Source organism: Zeus faber (genome assembly GCF_960531495.2).
Source record: "Zeus faber genome assembly, chromosome: 7".
Taxonomy (NCBI): domain Eukaryota; kingdom Metazoa; phylum Chordata; class Actinopteri; order Zeiformes; family Zeidae; genus Zeus; species Zeus faber.
In genome coordinates this window covers 33,332,301-33,346,085 of record NC_137203.1, presented here as the reverse complement: position 1 = coordinate 33,346,085, position 13,785 = coordinate 33,332,301, and the positions used below count along the sequence as shown (strand labels likewise).

The window sequence follows — 13,785 nt, the reverse complement described above, 5'->3', positions numbered from 1 at the left end:
GCGCTGTGAATCGGCAGCTTACGTCAGCTTACGTCAGCTTTAGGTTGGTTCCCTGAGCTTTCCCCTTGACTGCCGAATCTGAAGCCAACTTCAGCGTCGTCAAAACACAGAGAATTGTTGGTGGTTATGAGTTGGCTGTACCACAGAAAAATACCACCGTCATCACTGTTTAGTTTCTGAAGACCAGCGGCGATGAGCGGACTGCGCGCCATGTTGTATTCCATTGGGTGTATTGGTGTGCTGGGCATAGGCTACGGGATGTGGGTACTGATCTCTCCGGACGAAGACAGGCGGAAAGAAATGCTTGTGGTAAGGTTATACTTTTAAGTAACATTTGTATAACTAGTATGCCTAGTTTAAAAGCTTCCGCTAAGAAACATAATCAACAGCATGGCTAATACCGTAGCAGCGTAGCGAACTATTCTCCTACCCTTTGCCCTCCAAAATAACGATTTAGTCATTTAGCAGACGCTTCTATCCAGAGCGACTTAAGCGATTTACAATTATTCAAACACCGACGGACGCAGCCATCGGGAGCAGCTAGGGGTTAAGTTTCTTGACCCCTAAAAGGACACTCCAGCATGCTAGCAGGAGGAGCCTGGGATCGAACCAGCAACCTTTAGATTGGTAGATGACCAGCTCTACCACCAAATGTCTATGCAAGTCTTTTGTGTACAGCTTCACAATATTGTCACCACCAGCCAGTCTTGCGTGTCGATGGAGTGATTGGAGGGCGGACAAGTGGCTCATCATTATTAACAGGTGGCGGTCATTATTCAGAAACAACTGTTCGCTGATTGCCGCTGTTGACCAATCGCAATCGATTAATCCAACGCGCTGTGTACAAATGAATTATAATTTACCCGGAATATAAATGTGTCGGCAACATTCAAGTGCTGTTTTTGGCCGTTTTAATATGAAACGTTTTGGCCTGATTCTTTGAGATCGTTAAAATACATTCAAAAAGGTTATGGTGATTGGAGTTCATCTGGCAAACAATTAGCCTGCCTTAATGGATTCAGGTTGTCTTCTTTACATCCTATAATGGAGCAATCTTAGTCAAGGCACGTAATCTCTTTTTCTGTTCTTGTTGCTGCCTCATGCTTCCTAGTCGGTTCGACGGTTCTGGATGAAAGGCTTGGGGGTGCTTTAAGCATCTTTCGTGAAAAGTTCACTTGATTTTTGAAGCGAGGAATTGCAGGATTACAGAGCAGCTTGTTTTATGGAGATTTTAGTTGCAAAATCACAACCATAGTAATAAAAAAGACACTTTTTCCCACATTCCTAAAGTCTGTTATTAATGCATCTTTTTCCAGGGATATGTGGGCTTTAATGACAGGTACTTTTTTTATTTTATTTATTTATTTATTTTTTACCTCTGTCATGTTAAAGTTGAAATCCATATTATTGTCTTGTTTTAATTTCATTGAATTTCCTCAATCTTAAATTGCTTCTATTATCTTGGCCTGGGTGATGAGTGTCTCAAGTGCTTCAATTGTTTAGATGTTAAATTTCATTGATGCAGCTTTGTATACATTCTCTAAATCTAAGAAAAAAATATAATCCATACTGTAGTTGAGTATATTTACCCTTAGTCGATCATTTAGTTTCCTCTCATAAAACGGTATGGCCCAAAGTTTGGTTTTTGAACATGAAATTGAGTTCTATAATGATTAAAATGACAGCAACTTAATTATCCTTTACTTGTGCATATGCCACCCCCAAACAATTGTTTATTGGGTTTGGACTAGTATGGCAAAGTACTGATGATTGAACTACAAGATAAAACTACCGTAGCAGTCAAAGACTAACAGCTACAATTGCCCCTCAAGATTAGCAGGCACAATTATTGATGGTATGTCTTCAGCTCTTATAAATGATCTCTTAACTTTAACCATCACCACATTTATGTTACTTGAGTTCCACTTTACTGTCCTCGTGAGTCTGAGTAACTGTGTGTGACTGTGTGTGGTACAGAGAAGGAGAAAAGTCTGAAAAGTCCTGAAAAGTCCGGGCAAATTATAGGTGCCAATTCAGAAATGGATGCAAAAAGTACTTCAAAAATACAGAACGCTAAAGTGTTTTGATACAAATAACATGGACGTTCTTTCCGACACGATTACATTTTGAAATGTAACTTTTTTTTTCAAATGTGTTGTTCAAATACAGGTATCATTGGAAGCAGTGTGGCATAACTTTTAGATTTGATGTGCATAGGATAGATTATATAAATATGTTAATGTCCTGTATAGTAAAAGGGAATTGCATGCATGTAAACCCAATATTTCAGTGAAACATCTCTGTTATTTGCTTTGTTCTTCTGTTAGAATCTACCAGAAGCCAACCCAGTGAGGATGGAGGAGAGCAGGAAAAGAAATGTGCTCATGATGCAGGTGTTAAAGGAGGCAGCTGAAACCAATGACAACGTTGCACAAGGGTTTTGGGGGCGTTCTCGATAAACTGCTGTTTTGTGCCACACTGGGCTTGGACTGGCATCACAAATGATTTAAAACTTTGCATTGGTTAAAAGGAAACACATACAGCATACCTTTTAAAGGCTGTAATACCTCTGTTGCTTAACCAAACTTTTTTGGATGCCATGTTGACAATTGAAATAAAATGAAGCTATTTGCAGCTAATTTTTAGCTGAACATGGCATTGTGATTATTAGTGCTATTAATGATTACAACAGTTGTATTGAAAGATTAATTTATTTGTTAAAGAAATCATTGTCTTGAGGTGTTATCCCTTCTGTATATGTATTGAAACTATGAAACTACTAAAATGGAAAAAAGGTGTCAGGTATGGCTGCTGCTGAAAAACTCTTGTTGAGTTGTCTTATTCCCTTGACAACATTCTTTACCATCACAACAATGGACAATTTTAAGGCTGCTAGGTCTTCCACCTTTCCATGTTTTGGCATGATCTTTTGAGGTCACTGAAACACATTGAAAAATCAAATTCACCACGCCTGCCTTTCACTTCTCATGTGCTCGATCAGTGCATTCTTTCCCGGAAAAGTTGACCCTGCCACCAACAGATGACCACATATATAATGAAAATACATTGAATAGTTGTTACTCATTAAGTGGCAGCCAAATAAATATGAGATAAATATAAAATCTTTTATTTTTTTTTTAAGAAAATTAGTTTGTTTTTGTTTTTTTTTTGTATATGAATGAAACCTACTAGTGCATGCCCTTCAAAACATACCTGTTTGGAATAGGCTGCACTGCCCAAGTGACTCAGTCGCAGAGGCAGTGTATGCCTGTTTGAGATAATCGAGGAACATACAAAGATTGCTTCCTTTATGAGTGCGGACTAAGTGACTTAGTCACAGCCCTGAAGCCCCGCCCCGCTGCTGTGCCGAGCTGAGTGGCTCACTGTCCGCTTGTTGTTTATTAATATTGCACGTTTCGTGTGTCCAAATAGCACCAAATCGACACTGTCCTTGGGTCCCTAGCAATACACAAACAAGTGTGAAGCAGATCAGATAAACAGTAGACGACAGACGAGACAGACACCATACAGAGATTCCTGCTCAATCGTCTCATGCTTCACATCACATGAGATGATGATGTCACAAATCTCCCCGCTTAGTGGAATTGGAAAGCACCCCGCTCCACAACCCCCGGTACCTTAATTCGTCTGCTTCACAGAGCTGAGCGGCTTGCTGTTCCTCTCGTATGTTACACTTGTCATGTGTCCAAATTGCACCAAATTCGACACTGTCCTTGGGGCCCCAGCCATACACCCACCAAGTGCAAAGTAGATCGGATGAAGGGTTGTCGACATAATCAAAGGATATACATACAGACAGACAAAGATTCCAAGAATTATAGATTATAGATAGATGACAGCGTGTTAACACAGGCATGTGTTTGATATTAGTTTCACAAGAAACCCACAAATACTCATTTATTTTACGTCTGCACAACTAAGGCTGAGAATGACTATATTGTCTTCAAAAATACTTTTGTCAAATGTGTTGTTTATTATCTAAGAACTAATTATTGAAGCATCTTAAAGTAATCCCCTCACAAAAAGATCAGATTAGATTAGATTCAACTTTATTGTTATTGCACAAAGTACAATTACTGAGACAACAAAATGCAGTTAAGCGTCTAACCAGAAGTGCGAAAGAAGCAGTAAAGTGCGGCATATGTATAAAATATAGGTTTATGAATAATATATAAATAGAGGTAACAGTAGTGGATATGTATATACTACATTTGTACAGTATGAACAGAATTAACAGTATTGACAGAATGAGTATGAATGCACTAAAATATATACAGTTTGAGCAGTATTAGCAGAATGATGAGCAGTATTAACAGTATTTACAGAATGGATATAGATGCACGAAAGTATATATATTAAGAGTGGTATTAGCGGTATTAACAGAGTGGGTATGAATGTCCTACAATATAAACAGTATTAACAGATTGACACTAGTATAACCGGTTGTTTAAATATGAACAGAAAAACAATAAATTGTAGTGTGTAAGGTTAAGGTGCAATGTGCAAGAGTTCAGTCACTGGAGTGAAGTTGTGTGTGTAAGGGGGTGGGTGGGGTAATCCAGGTATGGGGGGGGGCGTTGTCACCGTGGTCTAGAGTTCAGCCGGATGACAGCTGAGGAGAAGAACCTGCTGGTCCTGGAACAGAGGTTCCTGTAGTGCCTCCCGGAGGGGAGGATGGCAAACAGCTTGTGGCTGGAGTGAGGTGTCTCAGACTATGCTGCGCGCCCTCTGCTGTGATCGCTTGTGCTGGAGAGCCTCAGTCGCAGGGAGTGGAGTGCCGGTGATGTGTTGGGCAATTTTCGCCACCCTCTGCAGTGCTCTCCGGTCCACAGCAGTACAGTTGCCATACCAGACTGAGAGGCAGTTTGGTGAGCATGTTCTTGATGGTGCAGCGGTAGAAGTTCACCAGCATCTGTGGAGACAGGTGGGTTTTCTTCAGTCTCCTAATGAAGAAGAGCCGCTGGTGAGCCTTCTTGATGAGGGTCAAGGTATTGAGGGGCCCAAGAGACATCTTCGGAGATGTGGACACCCAGAAACCTAAAGCTGGTGACTTGCTCGACCTCAATCCCGTTGATATGGGTGGGGGTGTGTGCCACCTTTCATCTTCCTGTATGGGTGGGGGTGTGTGCCACCGTTCATCTTCCTGAAGTCCACCCCACAGCTTCTTGGTCTCTTTATGTTAAGGGCCAGGTTGTTGTCGGCGCACCACGCTGCCATCTGCTGAACCTCCTCCCTGTGGGCTGTCTCATCTCAGGCCAACCAGCGTTGTGTCGCCTGCAAACTTGATAATAGTGTTGGAGCCATGTACAGGAGTGCAGTCATGGGGGAAGAGGGAGTAGAGGAGAGGACTCATTACACAGCCCTGTAGGATGCCAGTGTTCAGGCTTAGGGTTGAGGAGGTTAGGTCGCCTAATCTAACATGCTGTGTGGTCTGCTGGTTAAGAAGTTCAGTATCCAGTTGCAGAGGGAGGGGTTGATGTTGAGGTCCTCTAGTTTGGTGACCAGCCTGGATGGGATGATGATGTTAAATGCTGAGCTGAAGTCGATGAACAGCATTCTCATGTATGTCTCTTGTTGTCCAGGTAGGAGAGGGCGGAGTGTAGTGCCGTGGAGACTGCGTCCTCTGCGCACCTTTTCTGGCGGTAGGAAAATTGGAGGGGGTCCAGTGTGGGAGGTAGGCAGGATTTGAGGTGAGCCAGGACCAGCTTCTCGAAGCACTTCATGATGGTGGGGGTGAGTGCAACACAGCGGATTACGCTGTGGTTGAAGATGTCAGTCAGGACCTCAGTCAGCTACCCAGTGCAGGCCCTGAGCCCAGGTTCGGGGATACCATCTGGGCCAGCAACCTTACGTGCATTGACCTTGCTCAGTGCAGCTTGTACCTCGCTGGGGGAGAGTGTGAGGGGCTGGTGGTCTGCAGGGAGCACAGCTTTGAAGGCTGCTTCCTGGTTGTCCCTGTCGAAGCGAGCGTGAAGTTGTTGAGATCATCAGGGAGGGGGGTGTCACTGGTTTGGGGGTGGTTTTGGTGGGTTTGTAATCTGTTATGGGGTCGGAGTTGTTGTTAAAGTGCTCCTTGATCCTTAGCTTGTGGCTCTGCTTGGCTCTGTTGATGCCCCTTTTCAGGTTAGCCCTGGCTGAACTATAGGCCTGTGTGTCACCTGATCTGAAGGCGGTGTCATGTGCTTTCAGCAGTAGGCGGACCTCTTTGTTCATCCACAGCTTCTGGTTAGGGAATGTTGTGATCAGTTTGAGGGTGGTGAAGTGATATAATAACGGGATTTCCCCATATGTTGTAAATCAGGCATTGGTCAATATGATTTGATAGCTATGTTGATCTTTTATGTTGATTATCAGAGTCATAATCAATTTAATTCTGCCAGGTCATCAGTGTGGGATGGGTCATCAGTGTGGGATGTTCTATGCCTTTCTGTGACTCTTTCAGTCTCTCTGTATCTCTGTTGCAACCTGCTGATGACACTCTGTGACACTCTAAGCTCAGTGGCCACTTCCCTCTGAGAACATCCTGTTTGAAGCCTCGCAATGGCGAGGTACTGTTGATCAATTGTTAGGTGTCATGTCAAATCTGAACAGCACGATGAAGAGGACTGTTTAAATACCAGTTATAATTGAACCAGGAAATGTATTGGTCGATTCATGGATCAAACACCTGTTGTGAATTTTGCCGTTCAGCTCCTTGTTAGAGAACAGCAAGTTGTGCAAAAAGTACTGAAACATTGAACAGTTGGACATGTGCATTCAAAAGTTAAGGGAAGGTCAAATTAAGTTCACCTGTAAAGGTTATAGTGCATTTTAGGTTTATCCTTAAATTTAACCCGAAAGCCGAATATCCCTAACTTTTTGGGAGTAGTGTGTGTGTGTGTGTGTGTGTGTGTGTGTGTGTGTGTGTGTGTGTGTGTGTGTGTGTATGTATGTATATATATATATATATATATATATATATATATATATATATATATATATATATATATATATATATATATATATATATGTGTGTGTGTGTGTATTATATTTTGTTTCAGATTCTGTATATTCGACCAAGTACATTTCCAGATAGAAGGGATTTGTCTCTAACGGTCTTAAAAAGAAACATATATACAAAAGTATTAAAAATGTGGGTTTTATGCACAGGATAAATTAAATTAAAAGGCCATGGCAGGGGCTAAGTGGCCGTGTTGCAAATCCATTTAAGTCATTTTCGAGCAGTAACAAAAGGAACAACACTGACGGAAATCTCTCCTGAAATAAGTATTTTGTGAAAATGTAATTTGCCCACTACCCATTACCTTCGTTCAGATGGTGGCGGTACCCCCCGCCCCCCCCCTCCCGAAAAATAAAACACAAAAGAAGAAGAAGAAGAAGAAGCGACGCTAGCGTCGGAGAGGAAGCGTCCTTTTTCATTGCGGAATCGAATCGAACTCACTTCCTGCTTCTATCGTGGACCTTCCAGCAGCTTCACACCATGTAAGCATGTGCACGAATACCAGAAAAAAATAAAATAAAATAGATAAAATACCAGATCAGCAAATACAAATCAGCGAGTAAGAGAGAACGAGCTTTCGCGTCTTGCCAAGCACAGACGGGTGCATCGGGGTTTACTGGCCCGAAACTGGTTTAGCGTCAACGCATAAATGCCACCTGAAGGCAGCTAGCCCTAGCTAGGAGCCCAGTCACATTTCCCATTGCCGTTTTTAGGCTGGTTACCTTAGCATTGCTAGCCTCGTGTAAAGTAGCGGGCTGCTAAGCTAGTTACTTTTTTTAGACTAGCAACTATAAGACGGCTAGCATGGCTAACGCATGGCCTTTCCTTCGCGGAGTCAACGCTACGGCGCTTGCCACATCTCAACCAGTGTTTGGCTTGTAAGCTAAGGTGAGAGTTCGCTTACGGTGAGATCGGTCCAAAAATCACCTGGGCGTTACGTTGCTAACCTAGTTTCATTTTAGGCCACGAAAAACTTGTCAGTGAAGCCATTTTTTTGTCATAACGATGGCAGGTAATCCTGATGTACTTTTCAATTTAACGTATGATCTTATTCTAGCAAGGGTTGCATTGAACTCCCACTGATATTTGGATGTTTGTTTTGTTTCGTCCTTAAATGAATCTTGTAGTCGAGGAAATCTTCTAACCGTACCCGACGTTTGAAGATATGTTAATTTCTTACAAGAGCTCGATATGCAAATTCATATTCATTTTCGGATTTATTTGCAGATGAATAAAGCAATTTATAAAGTGAGAACGCAGACACCAGCTTAAGGATGCAGTGGTATCTGGTCCCACACGGTTTCCATTTTCCGCAATACCTACATCTGGGTTAGGGACAAGCATGGACTGCATTAAGACACATAATATGCACATTGCGAAATGACCCAATCACACAGGATCTTTCGAACATTAAATATAAAACTAATGGAACAGTATCAGTTAAAAAAATGTCAAGATGTCAAACATCGCCTCAAATTTTTCCACAAATAGTGAAGAATAGTTGAGATTTGTTATAAAGGAGATGGGATGCTAATGCTAACCTGGGGAGTATGTAATTGTCACTCCAAATAAAATGCTGCTTCTGCATCCCTTGCAAAAATAGATGGAAATAAAAGCAAGCAAAAGTTTATGCTATGTTAACACATAGCATAAACTCAGTCTTAGTTTGCTTGGTCCCGCTCAGCATCTTCTCCAGTACATTAGTGTGGTAGTTGATAGAGTAATTTGCTCAGCTGGACATTTACCATTTAAATAAATTACCGGTTAAAACTTCCTTCATATAATTTCCACAAAGAGCACTCACACAATTGATTAATTAATTGATGATAATTCATTAATGGAAAGAGATTTAGTTGTAGTAAATATGACGACACCCACAGCTAATGTTAATGTTGTTATTTTATATACAGTCGTGGCTGAAACTATTGGCACCATTGCACATAAAAAAACAACCCTCACAATTATCTCCAAAATAAGTTGAAATTGATTTAAGTATTTGGTTTCCACAATTCTTTATTTCACTGTTAATAGTACAGAAACTTTGTTTTTGGTTCAGAATTTAACAAATAATTTTAAATCATAAAATAAACAGAGATGGCGTTGAAAAAATTGACACCCTAGATTTTATATTTGGTAGCACATCCTGCAGAAAATAACTGCTGTCAAGAGCTTCCTATAAGCTTCAATGAGATTCCTATACCTCTCTACTGGCACTTTGGCCCCACTTCTTTTCCAAACTCCTCCAGTTCTTAGATTTGAAGGGTGCCTTCTTCCAACTGCTGTTTTCAGATCTCTCCACAGGTGTTAAATGGGATTTTGATCTGGACTCATTGCTTGTCACTTTAAAACAGTCCAGTGTTTTGTTTTGAACCATTCTTGGGTGCTTTTTGATGTGTGTTTTGGGTCATTGACCTGCTGGAGGACCCATGACTTTTGACGGAGATGCAGTTCCATCCCCTCTTCTCTTTCAGCAGTGGGCCCCTCATAGGTCTCCTACCATAGAACCCCTTTTCACTGAGTTGGTGAAGAATGGTGTGAGTTGAAACAGTTGTACCTTGTCTCTGAAGGTCAGCTTTATTGTGTTTTGCCCTTGTCAGAGGTCCTTTCTCCACCATTCAAACAATCCTTCCCTGCAATCTATGGTAAACTTTTCTCCTGCGTCCTCTTCCAGGGAGGTTGGCTGCAGTACCATGGGCCTTAAACTCCTTGGTAATATTGCGCATAGTGGGCACAGGAACATCAAGATCTCTGAAGATGGATTTGTAGAGATTGTCCATGCTTGGCTACGATCTTCTATCTGACCCCCACTATTCTCTGCTTATTTTTTTTATTTTCTCCTTGATCAGTGTGGCACACACAGTGCCACAAAACAGCAGAATGAGTACTTTGCTCCATTTAAACTGGTTGAATAAATGATTATTAGATCGCAGATACCTGTGACTTATGGCAGGTGAATCACCTGATTGAGATGCAGTTGTTTCTTGCAACTTCTAAAAAGGTGCAATAATCGGGATAATAATATTGTCCAGGCCATTTTTTAATTTGTGTGGAATAAGCTAGCGTTACGTATTTTTTGTGGGTTGTTTTTTTTGCGGTATTGTTCCTCTACAAACAAATCCGCCATCCGATTGGATCAATTCGGTTTGCTAGTAGCGTGAAGGCACAGCAAGCATTGTCTGTTTTGTAAATAAAATGGTGGGTTATGATTCCTTTTTCAGCAGAATGCCCAAATCCAAGGAAGTGCTGTCGTCCACATCTGGAAGCGATTCTGACAGTGAGGTGGAGACCAAAGTAAGTTTTTAGATTCATAAAGGGGGGGGGGGGGGGGCAGCCTTCAAACGGATAATGTCCCGGCGGGGCAGGAGGCATCCCTTGTGCCCTCAGTTTAGAATGTCATTGTCTTGTCATTAATGAGAGGGAATGGTGGTTTGAGACAAAATTGATATGCAAAATCTAAACTAGGTCAAGAGAAAGAAGCCAAGTGCACCCGAAAAACCTGCCAAGAAGCAGAAGAGTGGCGAGAGCTCCAAGCCCAGCGCTTCATCGAAAAGCAGCAGCAATGGCGATGACAGCATGTTTCAGGTGGGTGTTGTGATGAGAGAGTGAAATGCTCATAAATGTGTAAGTGAGTACGGGAGATGCCAAGGTAGCTGGGGAAGGGGAGGACTAGTAGTTGTGCAGCAAGATGAAACTCATGTCCTATAAACCATTTAGAATCACAGAGATAAATTGCCAATGCATATGCCTACAATGGTAGCTGCTACGAAAATAGTTTAATTGTCGACGAGTCTGAGATCAACTGTTGGGAGGAAAAAAAAGGCCCTTGATCATGGTGAGTGAAGTTTATTTCTCTAGCGCCTTAAAAAAGCAGTTTCTCCCAATGTATTTTACAACAGTGGCGGAAGTGAGAATACAAAGGGAAACCAAATTGCAGCGGGAATTGTGCCTCCCCCCGTTTCGATTATTATAGATTATTATTCCAAGCCTTTTCCATTTTACCCGATATTGACGTGCTAGAAAAACATATGTATTTTTTAAGTTGTTGTATTGACAGTACACCAACAATACATGAGATGTTGATTAGCTGTTAAGTTGTCATTAGAGAGTGAACATGAAGAGAGAAAAAGAACGACCCTTTTTATTCTGATAACTTACAGCATCTTGCACTTGTATCTGGTTGAATTTAGAAGCAGGAGATCATGCACTCAAGTTCGATGTTGATGTATGCTTTGTTTCTAGCCTCATGTAAGTCGCTTTGGACAAAAGCGTCTGCTAAATTAATAAATGTAATATTGTAATGTTATAAATGAAATATTCAAATACATTTTTATTACAATTGATATTCTGGTTGTGGTTAAAAGTTAGTCTGGAGCCCTGCATGCCACCTACCTAAGTGTTTTTAGGTGGGTCAGCTGTTTTGGAGGCACGAGGGCAACCTACACAATATTAGGCAGGTGGTTTTAATGTTGTAGGAATATATATTTTTGTCCTATTACAGATTGGTAAAATGAGGTACATCAGCGTCAGGGACTTCAAGGGCAAAGTGTTGGTTGACATCAGAGAATACTGGATGAACCAAGACGGGGAGATGAAACCCGGCAAGAAAGGTAACTGCTCATCTTGGCCGTCAGCCGCTACGCTTGTGGAACCAATCCTTCACAATAAAAGTCCTATGTTGCTCTTCCTTCCAGGTATTTCCCTGAATCCCGAGCAGTGGAGCCAGTTGAAAGACCAGATTTCTGAAATCGACAACGCTATCAAAAGAATATAAGCATTCCCCCCGCCCCCCCCCATCGGCCACATGTTGAGTTCCACAAAAAAAATTTGGAGGGGGAATTTTTTTGTAAAACAAATGATTTTTTTATTTTATATATATATATATATATATATATATATATATATATATATATATATCTGACTAGCTTAATTTGTAGTTGTATTTGATTGTCTCCTGCATGTACTTTGTAGTTTGCTTTGTGTGAAACGTGTTGTTCCTGAACTATTGTTAGCGTGTATGGGTGGGTGAAGAGGTGGTGGCAAGCGTGACTCAATTGGTATAGAGTGATCTGGTTATTTTTATTGAAATTCATATTAAAAGCCCAAAAGGCTCTAATTGTTCAGTTCGAAGAACTCATTTGCAGGCCGCCCCTTAAGGCTAAGATTGTTCTGTTGCCTTTTTCATATCCTGTCCATCTACCTACACAACATTTTGAAAACTCCTTTGTCTAAGTATTTGGGAGGGGAGGGGGCAGAACTCTAATTACTTTTTACTCTTGGTTTTGTATGTTGTACCTATAAGTGATGAGATTGATGGAAATTCCAGTTGTGATCTTGAGAATAAAGGACTGAACACAAACATGGTTGTTGTTTTTTTTCCCGATTGTTTAGATTTTTTTTTTTCTTTCTCGTTCTTCTGGAAAATGCAGGAACAGACTTGACTAGTTTTGCTTCCTTGGTGGCTCAACCAGATAAGCGCGTGTACCACAGAGGCAAAACGCCTGCAGTAACCTGGGTCCGAATCCAGCCTGCAGCCTTTGGCTGTCTCTTCCCCCTCCCAGCTCCTGTCTCTCCATTGTTCTCTACAAAGAAATGGTTGATAAACAAAGGTGTAGACCCAGATATTTGTCCCAGCTGAGACACCAGATATCAATCGCATTCAATATCACGGTAGCCAGTCGGTATGGTGGAATGTGTTCAATACAAGCAAGCTTTTTAAATTTCAAGGTATGTACGTGTTTAAAGTCTTTACTTTTTTTTTTTATTCCAACTTTTTCATTACTAAAATGAAAGGCTATACTGATTTGATACACATCACTTTGGCAGGTCAGGTTTGTTTATTTATGTAGTCCTTAAACAGTCAAAAGTGAAGTCTTCAAGCGATGGGGGGAGGTGTTAGGTTATATACTGTACAATATGCTGTGTTTAAAGGGGACCTATTATGCTCCTTTTCAACAAATTAATGTGTATCTGAGGTCCCTAAAACATGTTTTTGAAGTTTTTTGTTGAAAATACCGCTCATATGTATTCAGGCAATTCTAACATGCCGGCAAAAGAGCTGGAATTGGTCCACGGGCATTGCGCTGTAGCTGCCCTCTGCTCTTTGGTACAGGATGGGTCAAAAGCAGAGGACACATTTTGTTGTATCCTAATTGTACAATGACAGAGATATTCCATTTCATAATCTCTAAGCAATCCTGTTCTAAAACGTGTTCCAAAGCCATTGTGGTTCTAGGTGTGTAGCTTTAAATGTAAATTAGCTATCAGGCCCCTAGTTCTGTCAGCCAATGGGGTTTGAACACAATTCAAGATTCAAGATTCAAGATATTTATTTGATTTTATTTGTCAATTTCCACCTTCTGTGAGCCAATGGGGTTTGAGCTTTACCCCGGGTCCCGTTGTGTTTAGTAGTAATGGGCAACCTAAGCCTTTGGGGTGTTTTTCGGCTTTGTGTCCATACAAAAAAGCGGAAACGCAGAGCACAGGGACATCTGGTGGTTTGCAGGAGTCACAGCAGCCACGTAATCTGGATACTGCAGAAGGGAATTCTGATACAACGGCCTGTTTAAGTTACAATTTCATATGTGTTCACTTATAACAACGCGGTCTCCCAGGTGCTGCACACCACACTAGCGCACCTGGATGGCCGGAAGGGGGCCTATGTGAGATTGCTGTTCATCGACTATAGTTCAGCTTTCAATACCATAGTCCCCACCAGACTAGCTGTCAAGCTGCGGGAGCTAGGACTGAGCACTCAGCTGTGTGCC

The 13,785-nt window shown here is 41.5% G+C and overlaps 2 protein-coding genes across 3 annotated transcripts; both read left to right on the top strand.

Moving 5' to 3' along the window:
- Nucleotides 1-32: 32 nt before the first annotated feature.
- On the top strand, nt 33-3,055 carry uqcc3 (ubiquinol-cytochrome c reductase complex assembly factor 3). Its single transcript, XM_080004543.1, has 2 exons — nt 33-309; nt 2,328-3,055. The coding sequence occupies exons 1-2, from the start codon at nt 193-195 to the stop codon at nt 2,457-2,459; spliced, it is 249 nt and encodes an 82-aa protein (XP_079860669.1). The 5' UTR covers nt 33-192; the 3' UTR covers nt 2,460-3,055.
- A 4,338-nt stretch (nt 3,056-7,393) lies between these two features.
- sub1b (SUB1 regulator of transcription b) lies at nt 7,394-12,377 on the top strand. 2 transcript variants are annotated; one of them, XM_080003386.1, is made up of 5 exons: nt 7,394-7,503; nt 10,240-10,312; nt 10,484-10,603; nt 11,520-11,628; nt 11,713-12,377. In XM_080003386.1, exons 2-5 carry the CDS (start codon nt 10,244-10,246, stop codon nt 11,790-11,792), a joined length of 378 nt encoding a protein of 125 aa, XP_079859512.1. In that variant the 5' UTR covers nt 7,394-7,503; nt 10,240-10,243; the 3' UTR covers nt 11,793-12,377. The 2 variants fall into 2 exon arrangements, with proteins under 2 accessions (XP_079859512.1, XP_079859513.1); XM_080003387.1 differs by having other exon boundaries at nt 7,395-7,503; nt 10,243-10,312.
- The last annotated feature ends 1,408 nt before the right edge of the window (nt 12,378-13,785 follow it).

What these genes read in the sequence shown, in the direction of transcription:
- sub1b (XM_080003386.1), top strand. Translation starts at nt 10,244, where the DNA reads ATGCCCAAATCCAAGGAAGTGCTGTCGTCCACATCTGGAAGCGATTCT. An exon ending in ACAGTGAGGTGGAGACCAAA is followed by an intron (nt 10,313 to 10,483) that starts GTAAGTTTTTAG and finishes AATCTAAACTAG; the next exon opens with GTCAAGAGAAAGAAGCCAAG. An exon ending in GCGATGACAGCATGTTTCAG is followed by an intron (nt 10,604 to 11,519) that starts GTGGGTGTTGTG and finishes GTCCTATTACAG; the next exon opens with ATTGGTAAAATGAGGTACAT.
- uqcc3 (XM_080004543.1), top strand. Translation starts at nt 193, where the DNA reads ATGAGCGGACTGCGCGCCATGTTGTATTCCATTGGGTGTATTGGTGTG. An exon ending in GGCGGAAAGAAATGCTTGTG is followed by an intron (nt 310 to 2,327) that starts GTAAGGTTATAC and finishes TTCTTCTGTTAG; the next exon opens with AATCTACCAGAAGCCAACCC.